General features: G+C 39.4%; 1 protein-coding gene across 1 annotated transcript in view; it reads right to left on the bottom strand.

The window, feature by feature from the left end:
- LOC131285333 (5-hydroxytryptamine receptor-like) overlaps positions 1-14900 on the bottom strand; it is a 65964-nt gene that overhangs the window by 21934 nt on the left and 29130 nt on the right. Inside the window, exon 2 of the mRNA XM_058314187.1 lies at positions 6623-6866. Within this exon, the coding sequence (XP_058170170.1) occupies positions 6623-6866 (244 nt within the window). The remainder of the gene's footprint in view (positions 1-6622; positions 6867-14900) is intronic.

Below are 14900 nucleotides of genomic sequence, written 5' to 3' on the forward strand. Positions count from 1 at the left end.
GCTATCTCACATTCCAGTGTTACACGTTGAAGATGTTTTGATCCAGAAATAAAACCACAATTCGCATTCACCATGCAGTCATTTGAAAAACCAAAAGCAATAACCTTGATTTCTAGAAGCTTCGGAAAAACTATTTCACAAAACGAATACGTAAGTTCATTGTTGTAAAGAACTACATCCACCGATTTCAGTTGATCGCTGAAGTGCCTGTATAAGTTTAGAGTGCTTTCTGTTTCACAAACCGTATGGATTGCCTGGAGGTTTGGAGCGATGGTACGGAAATCAATCACTGTCGAGTAGGGAAACCATATTTCAAGAGCAGAAAGTTGTTTTAACTCCGGCAACTGTATAAAGCCATGACACTCTTCCATATCTTCAAGCTGGTTCAACGAAAGAGCCTTCAAATTTGGAACCTCAAGCAGGATGCGCTTGATTAGCGACACTTCGTTGCAGCGGTCTAATTTTAAGCTCACTAAAAAACTTTCGAAACGCTGTAGAATGGGTACGAATTTCTCCCAAGTGCCTCTATCGCTGGCAATGAGCCGAATATGGCGATACCGTCGTTGAGTTTCTCGAAGAACGTTTATCGCGCCACGTTTTACATTATTGTTGTCTATATCAAAGCGCACGCGATCCAGTCTGCGTCCAGAAAATACCAAGTGGGACCATTGGAAACACACCAAACTGGCATTTTTTAACTCAGACACGGTCAAGTAGTCGAAAATGATTCCAAGAATCTAGAAAACAAAATAAGCTATTTAAAACAACGACCTGTGATTCCCATCGTTTGCTTATTAGAATTATCCATTGTGTTGAATGAAATATCGCTCAACGCTTCAAAATCGCTACACAAGAATTACTAGATATTTTCTCCTTTCAATCTTTCGTAAGTATCTCTTTTGACTAAAAACCCAGTCTACTACGACCAAAACTATATCAGTTTTGCGTTGCTAACGTTGTTCGATCCAAAGAAAGTACTATGGTATGTTGATTCGCAACTGTGGTATGCATGATCTATTCAATGTTATGTTCTAAATAATTTCCACTTTCTATTCTACAGCTGGATGGCAGTACGTCCTTCATTTGATAAACGAATGTTTTATCTTATTATCACTGAAAGAACTACAAATGATTTCTACGTGCCTGCCTATGATCTTGTCTCAAATTTTGAGCACGCCTTTTCGGGGGTTTACTTGTTTATGTTCTATTTCAAACCCGATTCTATTGGATACACCTATTAATTCCTGCATAGAGTTCATGGTGGAAGGTCTTGCCATACTTTATTTAGTTAAATTGTGCTTTATTAAGTTGCTTTATTTAATATGACACAAAGTTAACGATGTGAGGTTTCTTTACGCCACTATCCGTTTGAGAAATCAAACGGTCACCATAGTGTGGGATCTTGATGATTAAGATTTCATTTAAGAAATGTAACAAACCAAACTGTTCAAAAGTGTGAATCATATTCATAGATCGCATTATTAAATTTTTGAAAATAAATTAATTAATGGGTATTTTTGAAAACACAAGTTAAAATGAGCATATGTTTCTCGTGAATGGAATTCGAACATTCCTTTTTATAGATATAGAGAAGATGTAGACGAGACAATGTTTAACAATGCTTTGATAATTTTCTCTAATGCTTTGCTATTTTTATACAGCATACAAAAGTTTTATATATTTTAACCAGTTTCCATCGCAAGTTGTCATCAATTATCTTACGATCCCGGATGTTTATTTTCAAAGTGTACTTGTGAGCGTTGATAAAATATAATGCATCGCAAAATAATGAATTAGAGTTATTTTTTTTCTAATCTGCTTTCCAATTCACTTAATGTCCGCGCGCTTAACGTGGCCGGCATATAATTGGCTCTACAAATGGATCACTCTCCTGGTGCAGAACTTTTCGGCCATCAACACGGATACGAACGACGTGTGGCAGAGTATGTGTGTTTGCCAGGATGCTACACTGTGCAAAGATACTCCCACTTGCTGTGGCCGCTAGGAAGAACTTTCCCGGCCCTTAAGCGTCCATCCGACGGTGTGATATTGAAACATTTCATCTAATCTGCCCGTGGCTCACTGTTCCGCCCCCGTAACTCCTTCGAGGGGCCCCTAGGGGTCGATGTTCGGACACATTTTCGCTAACGGCTTTCGGTTGTAGGAGCCCGAGCCATCAAAGACGAGCTCGGGGAGGCAAATTTGGGCTAAAGTTTTTCGCCTAATCTGATTAACTTCTCCACGCTAAATTCACGCACGCACACCCTGTTCATTTTCGTTGAGAACTTTTCCGTGTATCCGTTTTCGTTGCGAGTTTTTGTTTGTATTTTCTTCTGCTTGCGTGTGCGTGTGTAGCGAAAAAGGGGGAAAAAGAGAAAAACAAGTCGCACCGTTTTGACCGTTTTCATTAAAAACCAAACCCAACTGATAGCAGCTGACTTTCGGTGGCCAGGCGGAAAGAACTTTTGCCTACATGCCTAACTCCATCAGCCGTAGGGAAAAAAGGGAAAACCCGGCCTCTTTCTTGTCTGTACCGGCCGAGATGTTGCTCGGATTTTACGTTTGTCGTCCGAGCAAAGTTTTCCATGCCTTCATAAGGCCGCCTGCATGGTGACTAAACAAGTTGAAGGCCTAATTTCATTGCAAATTTGGGAAACCGATTCAGACAACTTCAGCACCCGGAAAATCTTCCCACCCACAGGGATGGGCTGGGTGAAAACATAACAAAAGATTCCTCTCCGATTTTTCCTCCGCCCCGACCGTGGCTACGCGGAACGGTTTTCCTCTCGGTCCTTCATCTCGAGAGCACCATTTTTCGCTTGAACGGACAAGTTTTTCCATTCAAAAGAACACATGTTTAAACTTATGGTTCACATGTGCTTGCACACACTTGGGGCGGCATTCTTCGTCTTGGGCTGGAAAATGGCTCCCCGGCGGAGAAGAACAAGGCAACAAGGGAGCGAGAGTGTGTTCTTTGCATCCGTTGCCATATTTGATTCTTGTTTTAGCTTAAAACACGCTTTTTCCCGTTTTGAACAACCTCGGGCACAAACTTTTCCCATGTTACTCATGGATAAATTGCTCGTACAGCTGTTTTGACAAACAAATAGCTTAATTTACAAATTCAAACCACCAACAGGTACAATTAAAATGTACATAAATTATTGAAAACCAACCCCGATCTCGTGCCTTTGGATTTGTATTTTATTTTAAGGAAAATAAAAGAATACATCCCCTTTATTGCTGCCATATAAGCCACGCTCTTTACTGCGAGATCCCGTAGCACGGTGCGTTCGAGTATGGCATCAAGCTTTCCTTACTCCCCGGGCAACCGAAGCGGCGTGGACGGCTGGAAAGGATAAAACTAGCTAAACCATACACCGGTGCCGGAAAAACCCATTAGCCGAACCGTGTGCTATTAACAGTAGTTCGCACCCATTTTTCAAGACAGCTTTCCGACCCAAAGTCCCCCCGGAGTGGAACGTCGAGTGGCAACGGCAAAAGCGACCGGGAAAGAGCATTATGCTGAAGGCACTGCAAAACCCCCATTTCAACGTGGCCATTTTGTTATGGGTTTTTTTTTATCCGCCAACAAGGCGACGAATGCAATTAATCACTAGCGAGCGGATGTAGTGAGAAAAAATAATGCTTTTATAGTACGCGAAGAAGATAATTTAATTGCTACCATAAGGCAACGGTTTTTGAGAAAGTTATGACGTGAGCCTTGTAGGGAGGGTTGAGGAAATGGGAGAGCGGGGAGACCGAGTGGAGGATTATGATATTAGGGGGAACTTTTCTACCTTGCCATTATGATTACCGAAGGTGAGGCAAACGCTGGGAAAGGTGAGTTCGTGAGCTAACTGAAGCTAGATGCCGACAAGTTTGCCGTTCCAATTTGATAGAGCTAGAAACTGTTACTTTTCTTGACAGCAGGGGCATAAACTAAAATTTATTAGAAAGTACTTAAATACTTTATATTGCCAGAGCTGTTCACTTCATTATTTTAAAAATCATTTAAGGCAATACACTCACTTCCCCTAGTTGTTTCTCCTTGCTATAAAACCATAGTATTTGTTTACTAGCGAAAAATAAAAAAAACTCTTCTTACTAAGCGTTTATAAGCTTTGATTGAGAAAATTGGAACAATAACTTGGAAATTTGGGAATCAAATACATTGTCAAAGGTAGTTTGTTGAAATTTAGGGTTTTAAAGCGTGATTTGGCCTGTTTGCAACTTCATTTGCTTCAACTAATCATCAAATACTAGAAACTTTATAGCAAATGAAGCTTGTTTCTTACTCGGCACACTTAGTTTATATTTGAACCTAATCTTTCACCGACACCAACAAAACGATGGCCTCAAAGCTTTACAATGAAGAGTTATTCGACAAGTTCTTGACAATTAAATTTCCATCCAATGTTCCTAATAATATTATAGGCAAAAAGAGCGTGTGTACTATAAAGTATCTTTTAACTAAGGCTTTAAATCAATTTATCTATCCTCAAATAAATTAGGTATTGATCATAGAAGCAGTTTACAAAAGATTTTAAATATACAATCAGAATTCTAAATTAGCTCAAACTTAAAAATATTTATTCAATGAGCTTTTATCAGGTACTATTACCTTGTTTATAGTGCTTCTAATGATTAATTGTTGTTAACTCTTATGGTTAACTGTGTAACTCTAAGTTAACTGTTGTTCCTCTTTCGATTGCTTAAAATTATGGTAAAATGCACGTTAATTAAAAACAATATTATTGCATTCAGCTCAATCATTGCTCAGATGAAACCGTCAATTGAATCGTTTTATGTATTGAGTGCACCTCATTGTTGTGCCACTTGTGATAGCTAATTGTTATGGTGAAATCCACGTGAATTAATATCTCTCTTATTGAATAACACTCAACCATTGCGCAGATAACTCCGCCCAGCGCCCAACGGTAGCATTTCTCTTTCGCATTGAGTAATTCCATCTGCATAATTGTACAGAACGTTGTAAAGTTCCCATCCGTAGAAATGCTTCTTCAAAACAAGAAAATGCAAATGGCAGAGAACACCTCCGCCTCGTGCAACTCCTCCGAGACGGCGATGAAGTGAGCGCTCTGCAAAATGCAAATCACTTTCCGTAATCAATTCCAAGTGAGTTTCGTACATCGATTGCGCTTCGTTAGCAGCGCAGCGTAGATTTGCCCCTTAGAACTAGGTTGGAAATTCATTTCCTACTACAGGTAACGGGGCTAGTCCTTCGAGAGGCCATTCAGCACTTCAAAAGAGCCCGAACCCGATGTACCTTCTCCGATGACTCCGGCTATCGAGAGGAGTTTCCGTGGATGTGAGAGGAAAATTTAAAAGATGGAAGCGCTTCAAAGCAACGGGTCTCGGACGTGCCAAGAGTTTGGGCCAACTGTTTGCCTAGCTTTCTGAGCGCGCACCAAAGTCTCCCCGGCCGGTTTCACATAAGATTGAACCAATCCGCCGGGATGGTTAAAGAAATGTAGGGTACACGAGAGACATGAGGATTTTTGTTTAATTTTTTGTGAATTCGGTAGACCATCGTCTCGATAACCAACCATTTATGTTCCAGAGAGGTAAGCTTGATGGCATACCCGGATTACCATAAACCATTCAAACCTGAAGACGGTACTACACACGGCAGACAAGATACCGGTTCCTTTCGCCCATCGGGACGACCCTATCGGAGTCCGAAGCCAATAACCGAGGTGACCGGGAAGATTATCATTTTCCCACCAACTGCTCGGAAGTTCTACCGAAGTTTCCTCCGAACGAGATGGTCGGAGATGATGGATTGGGTCTAAGTCCCCGAAGAACTTTACCCTTTTTTCTGGCTCCGAATTGATAAAAGAGACTACTCAGGTGTTGGCTGGAGTAAAAAAATTGATGGAGCCGGATGATGGATAAAAGAAAAACCCCCGCTCTAGTTGTGCGGAGACCTTGGTTCTGCATATGTTAATAAAAATCATTTTTCCACCTGTCAATCTTCGAAGCCCCCTCGAGATCGATGGTTGGGTTGCTACCTTCCAAAAGACACGTGCAGGTAAACGCCAGCGTTGAAGATGATCTTGGTATGAAAAGGTTTTCATCTTTCGAGTGTTACACTCCAAGACGACGTAAGGAGTGGGCGTGGAGGGCTGTAGCTAAATAAACAGCTCGGAAAAGTGTGAACGAAATAAAAAAGGCTCTCAGGTTACGGGCTGAATGTTAAGAACTTTTTTACATGTTTACTTTTATCGTGTTGTATGTAGAAAGGTGTTCGATGGAATAACCTTTTTGGCGCTGTTTGAAAATATTGAATTATACTGTTTCCTTTTCCCTTTTGTTGGAGAATACTCTAAAAACATTGACATAGGTTGTTTATGCAACGAATAAATTCGCTAACTTCCTTTTCTTCACTTGCTTCCGGTTTGACTTTTTTCTTAAAATAGGTATGAAGTATTTTAAAGACGCAAACTTATCAGGGGGAGGGAGAGTGAGAGGAAGCGAAGCACGAAAAAGCTCTTTTTAGCCTTGCACTATACCACCGTGGAAAGGTCAATCGGCAGCGACACATGTTGGAAGCGGACACACCATCCGCTGCAATCGAATTACGGCGAAAAGCACTTACCGGTCGAGCGCGATGGCGACAAGATGCAGTATGGAGGCGGTGCAGCACAGGACATCGCTGGAGGTCCACATGTCGCACAGGTCCGCCCCGAGCCGCCACTCCTTCGACACCTCGTAGACGGCCCCGAGCGGCATCACCAGGCAGGCGACGAGCAGATCCGCGACGGCCAGCGACAGTATCAGGTGGTTGGCGACGCTCTGCAGGTTGCGCTCGAGCAGGATGGCCGCTATCACAAAGACGTTGCCTGCGAAACGGGTAAGCAACGAAGGGAGAGATGAACGTCATTGTGTCTCGGATGTGGCTAGTGTTACTTTATCGTGAAGTAGGTGTTTTCTGGCGTGAGTATGAACCCGAATATAATGCAGACAACTCTTACGATCAATTTTCCACCCGTTTACCCAGATGTTACTATTGGTTCATGTTCGCGGTAGACTTGGACAGTATTGACCAATTTAAGTAGAAGTCTTAAAATTTTGAAAATGGATAAATGTGTACAATCTTTGTGTAAAAATTCATGTTTGAAATAATAAGAACTCTCTGTAATTTCCCAGTAGCGTGAACAACCAGGCGCCTCCATCGGAGGTTCATGACCGCGACAGATTTATAACATATTGGCCAATTTAAGAAGAAGTCTCAAAAATTTAAAAGTGGACAAACGTGTCTATAATTTGTTTAAAAAACCAATGTATAGTTAAAAAACAACAAAAACTATGAAATTTGCCAGTAGCGTGAACAACCAGGCGCCTCCATCGGAAGTTCATGACCGCGACAGATTTGTAAAATATTGGCCAATTTAAGTAGCTAGTCTGCCAATTTTTAAAGTGGTCAAATTTGTACATTATTTGATTAAAAATTCATATTTAGTTAAAAAACAACAAAACCTATGACATTTTCAAGTAGCGTGAACAACCAGGCGCCTCCATCGGACCATCGTTTTTGGACATCGTTAGTAATTCCTCGTTCTGTGAATCTTTTTTATCGAATACCTGACTTTTTAAAGTGTTTTTAACAAGAAAAATTTGAAAGCATGAATGAAAAATAACCTGGCCTATATTTTCAAGAATTGTAGAGAATAATTTGAAGAATATCGTTACTCACGTTTTTTGTTATTCAAAAATGAATCTGAAGCGTTCTTTTTATGCATTATTTTGAAATGGTTTTAAAGCAAGTGTTAGTGCTTAGTAATTTAAACAGTTTTTAAACTCATTCTAAAATTTTGATTAACGTAGGAAAGGAAAGTAAATGGAAAATACATTTTCAAAATATGTTGATGCATCTAATATGATTAAACAGCAACATACACAAACATATCCTATTGATTATGTTTCGACAAGATAATTGGTTGTTTAAAGTTCTAGCTAAAACATTTTTCAACACTCCATAGAAATGCATCTTTTGACTAATGATTTAAACGTTCACTGTTGATTTAAAAAAAAATAAGTCCTGCAAACCAAGCGCACATGGAAGAAGTTCACTAATGTATTACAATGCGTACAAAACAAAAACTAGAATTAAATCAAAATGATTCGTTTGAAAAATCGTTGTTCACAACAATGATGAATGTTGCTCGTGTCGTTTTCACTGGAATCTTTAATTGTCTTAATTAATCAAATTTCCGCGGAGTCCGCGACAGCCGAGCGGTAGCGCCGGCCAGAAAATCGGCCCATAAGCGCCGACGGGGTTCTCACCACCTCGACGGCGTGGGTTCGAATCGCAACCGAGAAAGAGATACACTCCCCTGTACGAGAAGGCTTGACTATCCACGTACACATAGGGTAAAAAGTCTCGTAAGCCCTTAAGGCCAGGAATACCACGTTAAACAATTATCATCTTCATTTTTAGGAAGAAAATAAACCTGACATCGTGAACAAATCCTATAAAAATTGGAATGGGTTTTTAGTATGAAGCACCTAAATATTCTTACGGGCCGGATAAAATCATTTGGCGGGCCGGATTTGGCCCGCGGGCCGCACTTTGCCGACCCCTGGTATAGATCATGCATACCACAGTTGCGAATCAACATACCATAGTACTTTCATTGGATCGAATAACGTTAGCAACGCAAAACTGATATAGTGTTGGTCGTAGTACACTGGATTTTTAGTCAAAAGAGATACTTACGAAAGATTGAAAGCAGCAAACATCCAGTAATTCTTGTGGAGCGATTTGGAAGCGTTGAGCGATATTTCATTCTGCACAATGGATGATTCTACCAAGCAAACAATAGGAATTCGCGATTTACCAGAAGAAGTGAGTTTATTTTATGATAATAACACAGCGTTGTCTTAAATACTTTTGTATTTGTTTTCTAGATTCTTGGAATTATTTTCGACTACTTGTCCTTGACTTGGTTAAAATATGCCAGCTTGGTGTGCCTCCAATGGTCGCACTTGGTATTTTCTGGACGCAGACTGAATCGCGTGCGATTTTATGTAGAGAACGATTATGTAAAACGTGGCTCATTAATCGTACTCAGAAAAAGTCAAAGACGGTATCGCCATATTCGGTTCAGTGCCAGCGATCGAAACACTTGCGAGGAATTCGTACCCATTCTACAGCGTTTCGAAAGATTTTTAGTGAGCTTAGAAGTAGACCGCTGCAACAAAGTGTCGCTAATCAAACGCATCTTGCTTGAGGTTCCAAATTTGAAGGCTCTTTCGTTGATCGAGCCTGAAGATATGGAAGAGCGTACACACAATCATGGCTTCAGACAGTTGCCGGAGTTAAAACAACTTTCTGCACTGGAAATAGAGTTCAATAGCTTAACGCTATTGACTGCGTTTGATTTCCGTTCCATCGCTCCAAACCTCCAGAGAATCGGGATGGATTGTGATACAGAAAGCGCTCTGATCGTATACAGGCACTTCAGCGATCAACTGAAATCGGTGAATGTAGGTCTTTATAACAATGAACTTACGTATTCGTTTTGTGAAATAGTTTTTCCGAAGCTTCTAGAAATCAAGGTTGTTTGTTCGGATGCTGTTGAAGACTTTATCTTAAATGGGAGCTGTGGTTTTATTGCTGGAGCGAAACATCTTCAACGTGTAGCACTGAAATGTCGGATAGCTCAAACGATCATTGATAGTTTGGTGGAACATTGCCGTAAAATAACATACCTCTCCATCCGTACGGATATATTAGAAAATCGTTCGTTGCTTGGATTGGCGAATCTGACACATTTGAATGTGAGTTGCAGAATATTTTTTAAAAAATTGGGAATAGGCTCGTTGACAGTAAAAGTATGTTTCGTTTTTCTCTTGCAGACCCTTGTATTGAATGGTATGATATGGCATGAGGTATTTGACGATTGTAAACCGATTCCTTGTTTGCAAGCACTTTATGTGTCTTACTTACATGGTATAAAAGATCGGTTGATGTTCTTCAAAGGATTATGTAGAGCGGCACCGCATCTCACTAAGCTATGTATAAACTTTGTAGATGATCGATGGCTTCAAGTTATCTGCAATAACCTTTTATCTCTTAAATGGTTGAAGTTGTCTAATGTTCAGGTACTGAACTGCGTGTCACGTCTATTTTCGTACAAATCAAAAACAGATTTTAAATTATTTCTTGTGTTGTATTTCAGTTCAGCGAGATATCAGGTTTGGAATACCTCGATCGATTACCTCATCTATTTAAGTTGAGTATAAAGAACATGAATCTATCCACGAAATATGATGATGGTTTGCTTAAAATAATACCATTACACAAAATCAGTGTACTCTCGATTCACAACTGGGACGAGGTAGGAAAACTATAGCCGGCCCCATAATTCCATTCTTCTTCTGTAACTTTTCTCTTTTTATTTTAATTTGCTCTACTAGCTGTACTTCCCATACCAGTGGACTGTCGATGACTTCTTGCTGATTCCGCAACTGTTTCCGTCACTAAAGATGCTCAAAATTACTGGTTATAGATATAGTTCGAATGAGTGCATCAAAACGCTACGTTCCCGATTGCCAAATTGCACAATAATTAGAAGAAGTTGTTAACTAATAGTGTGTATCGAAAATATTTTAACAATTAACTATGTTGTTTATGCATGATTAATAAACCTGTTCAAGGGGCTAACGCCTGAAGTATCTTGTATGTGTTTTATTTTTACTTAAACTTTACTTAGTTTGGAGCACCTCGAAGATTCTTTATACAATACATGGATCACTATCTCTAGATTAGTTTGTTTAGCTTGCAATTCCTTATACTCAATACTGTTTATTGGATTCACATTTTCTTTCATTCATTCTTTCAATCAGCGGGAAACATATCCTGCTCAATTTAACTTGTATTTTCACAAATACCCATACCCAATCAATCTGTTTTCACAAATTTAATAATTCGATCTAAGAAATCGATTCCCTCTTTTGACTAATTTGATTTGTTATGTTTCTTAAATGGAATCTTAATCATCAAGATCCCACACTAGGGTGACCGTTTTATTTCTCAAACGGATAGCGGCGTAAAGAAACCTCGAATCGTTAACTGTGCGTCATATTAAATAAAGCAACTTTATAAAGCACAATTTAACTAAATAAAGTATGGCAAGACCTTCCACCATGAACTGTGAGTAGGAATTAATAGGTGTATCCAATAGAATCGGGTTTGAAATAATACATAAACATATACAACTTCGAAAAGGCTGGCCCAAAATTTAAGACCAGATCATAGACAACCACATAGGAAACATTTGTAGTTCTTTCATTGAAAGTAAAATAAAACATTCATTTATAAAATGCAGGACAACGCATTCTTGTATTGTGTTGAGTTGATATGTGGGTTTTTTACTTATTTGTTTGATCAATCGAGGCATCATCCAGGGGGTCCGCGACAGCCGAGCGGTAGCGCCGGTTAGAAATATCGGCCCATGAGTGCCGGGGTTCAACATCTCGACGGCGTGGGTTCGAATCCCAAACGAGAACGGACCCTTCCCTGTACGAAAGGACTTGACTATCCACGTACACATAGGCTAAAAAAAGTCTCGTAAGCCCTTAAGGCCAGGAATAACCAACAAGGTCGTTACGCCAAGGAGAATCATTACAATTTATTTAGAACAAAACATTGTATAGATCATGCATACCACAGTTGCGAATCAACATACCATAGTACTTTCATTGGATCGAATAACGTTAGCAAAGCAAAACTGATATAGTTTTTGTTGTACTTCTATGTGGGTGTACTTTATTATAATTATATTTATAGGTAGTGGTGGCTGCAGAGAGGTACGTGCGTTCGCCTTGAGTGTCGCTGGTGAAAAGGGCCGAACGATCACGCTGTCTCCAGCTCGCGTCATCTCGCTGATGACGTATGACCGGCATGCATTTATACCTAGAGGTACATTGCTCCAGCCTCCAACAGTTTTGGTCGTAGTAGACTGGGTTTTTAGTCAAAAGAGATACTTACGAAAGATTGAAAGGAGAAAACATTTAGTAATTCTTGTGGAGCGATTTGGAAGCGTTGAGCGATATTTCATTCTGCACAATGGATAATTATACCAAGCAAACAATAGGAATTCGCGATTTACCAGAAGAAGTGAGTTTGTTTTATGATGCTAACACAGTTCGTTGTTTTAACTACTTTTTTTTTGTTTTGTAGATTCTTGGGATTATTTTCGACTACTTAACCGTGTCTGAGTTAAAAACTGTCAGTTTGGTGTGCCTCCAGTGATCGCAATTGGTATTTGCTGGACGCAGACTGGATCGCGTGCGATTGTATGTAGAGGACGATTATGTAAAACGTGGCTCATTAAACGTACTCAGAAAAAGTCAAAGACGGTATCGCCATATTCGGTTCAGTGCCAGCGATAGAAACACTTGCGAGAAATTCATATCCATTTTACAGCGTTTCGAAAGATTTTTAGTGAGCTTAGATTTAGAGTGGAATAATGTGTCGCTAATCAAGCGCATCCTACTGGAGGTTCCAAATTTGAAGGCTCTTTCGTTGATCCAGCTTGCAGATATGGAAGAGTGTCATGGCTTTATACAGTTGGCAGAGTTAAAACAACTTTCTGTACGGAAAATAAGGTTTAATAGCATAACGCCATTGACAGTGATTGATTTCCGTTCCATCGCTCCAAACCTCCAGAGAATCAAGATGGATTGTGATACAGAAAGCGCTCTAAATGTATACAGGCACTTTAGCGATCAACTGAAATCGGTGAATGTAGGTCTTAAGAACGATGAACTTATGCATTCGTTTTGTGAAATAGTTTTTCCGAAGCTTCTAGAAATCAAGGTTTGTGTTTTTGGTAATTATGATGGCTTTACCTTGAATGGGAGTTGTGGTTTTATTTCTGGATCAAAACATCTTCAACGTGCAACACTGGGATGGCAGATAGATCAAACGATCATTAACAGTTTGGTGGAACATTGCCGTGAAATAACATTCCTCTCCATCCGTACGTATAAATTAGAAAATCGTTCGTTGCTTGGATTGGCGAATCTGAAACATTTGAATGTAAGTTGCAAAATATAAAAAATAGGATATAGCCTCGTTGCCAGTAAAAGTATGTTTCGTTTTTCTCTTGCAGACCCTTGTATTGAATGGCACGATAAAACATGACGTATTTGACGATTGTAAACCAATTCCTTCTTTGCAAACACTTCATGTGAATAGCATGTATGTAACTTACTTAAATGGCATAAAAGATCGGTTGATGTTCTTCAAAGGATTATGTACGGCGGCACCATATCTAACTGAGCTTTATCTAGACGAGTTTGTTGATGATCGATGTCTTCAATTTATCTGCAATAACCTTTTATCTCTTAAATGTTTGAAGTTATCATATAAGAAGGTACTACCTGCGTGTCACGCCTATTTTTGTACAAATCAAAAAAAGATTTTAAATTGTTTCTTGTTTTGTATTTCAGATCAGCGAGATATCAGGTTTGGAATACCTCGATCGATTACCTCATCTGTTTAAGTTGAGTATAAAGAACATGCATCCCACCAAGAAGGATACAGATGATTTGCTTAAAAGAGTGTCATTACACAAAATCACTGTACTCTCGATCCACGACTGTTACGATGTAGGTAAACTATAGCCGGCCCCATAATTCCATTATTCTACTGTTATCTTTATCTTTCTATTTTAATGCATTCTACTAGCGGTTCTTTGTATACCAGTTAACTGTCGAAGACTTCTTGCTGATTCCGCAAGTGTTTCCGTCGCTCCAGATGCTCAAAATTAATGGTTATACATATTCTGATGAGTGCATCAAAACACTACGTTCCCTATTGCCAAATTGCACAATAATTAGAAGGAGTTGGTAACTAATAGTGTGTATCGAAAATATTTTAACAATTAACTATGTTGTTTATGAATGATTATACCAAAACTTCACGATCTTCCTAACATAAAATACCTCAAATATACGATGAAACAAGTTCAAGCTAAGTGATCTGACAGAAGTTGATTGAACTCTTCGAAAAATAATAAATTAATAAAACTGTTCAAGTAACTGTGTGTTCACAACTGTGTGTTCACAACTGTGTTGTGAAAAATAACGCCTGAATTATCTTGTATGTGTTTTATTTTTACTTAAACTTTATTATTATTATTATGTGGCACGACATCCCCTAGTGGGACAAGGCCTCTCTCCGAAGAGAGTTTGTGTGACCGAAAGACGGCATATTATAGATCGGTGGTCAGCCGTTCGTAATACCGGAGGGTGCCAGACTCGAGATTCGATCCCACACCTGTGGTGTGGTGTTTCCTCGCGCTACCGCTGCGCCATGGGCACCCCCAATACTTAAACTTTACTTAAACTTAAACTTAAACTTAAACATTCATTTATAAAATGCAGGACAAGGCATTCGTTGTATTGTGTTGAGTTCTTATTTGGTTTTTTTATTTATTTGTTTAATTAATGGAGGCATCATCCAGGAGGTCCGCGACAGCCGAGCATAGGGTAAAAAGTCTTGTAAGCCCTTAACGGGGCAAGCAACCAACAAGGTCGTTACGCCAAGAAGAAGAAAACGAATTAAATCTGTCGAATTCACAAATTTTTCCAATACGTTCTCAAACTCTGAATCAACAAAGTGAAACGGTAAATTGAAATAAAATTGCAGATCCTATTAAATATCTCAATTAATAAAATTCCAACTGTCGAAACGTTGCAATCAAAGACCGATTTTGACTAAAGCAGTACAGCCAAGTGTTACGGAAGCGTTCGAGCATGAAACGATTTAAAAAAAGTAGAATTAAAGCAAGCATGCTCTAAATTTTAACATACCACGAGTACATTGTGGAGGCAGCTTAAAGCTTACACCCGAGGCAAACGAA

The sequence above is a fragment of the Anopheles ziemanni genome, chromosome 3, assembly GCF_943734765.1.
Source record: "Anopheles ziemanni chromosome 3, idAnoZiCoDA_A2_x.2, whole genome shotgun sequence".
Classification (NCBI taxonomy): Eukaryota; Metazoa; Arthropoda; class Insecta; order Diptera; family Culicidae; genus Anopheles; species Anopheles ziemanni.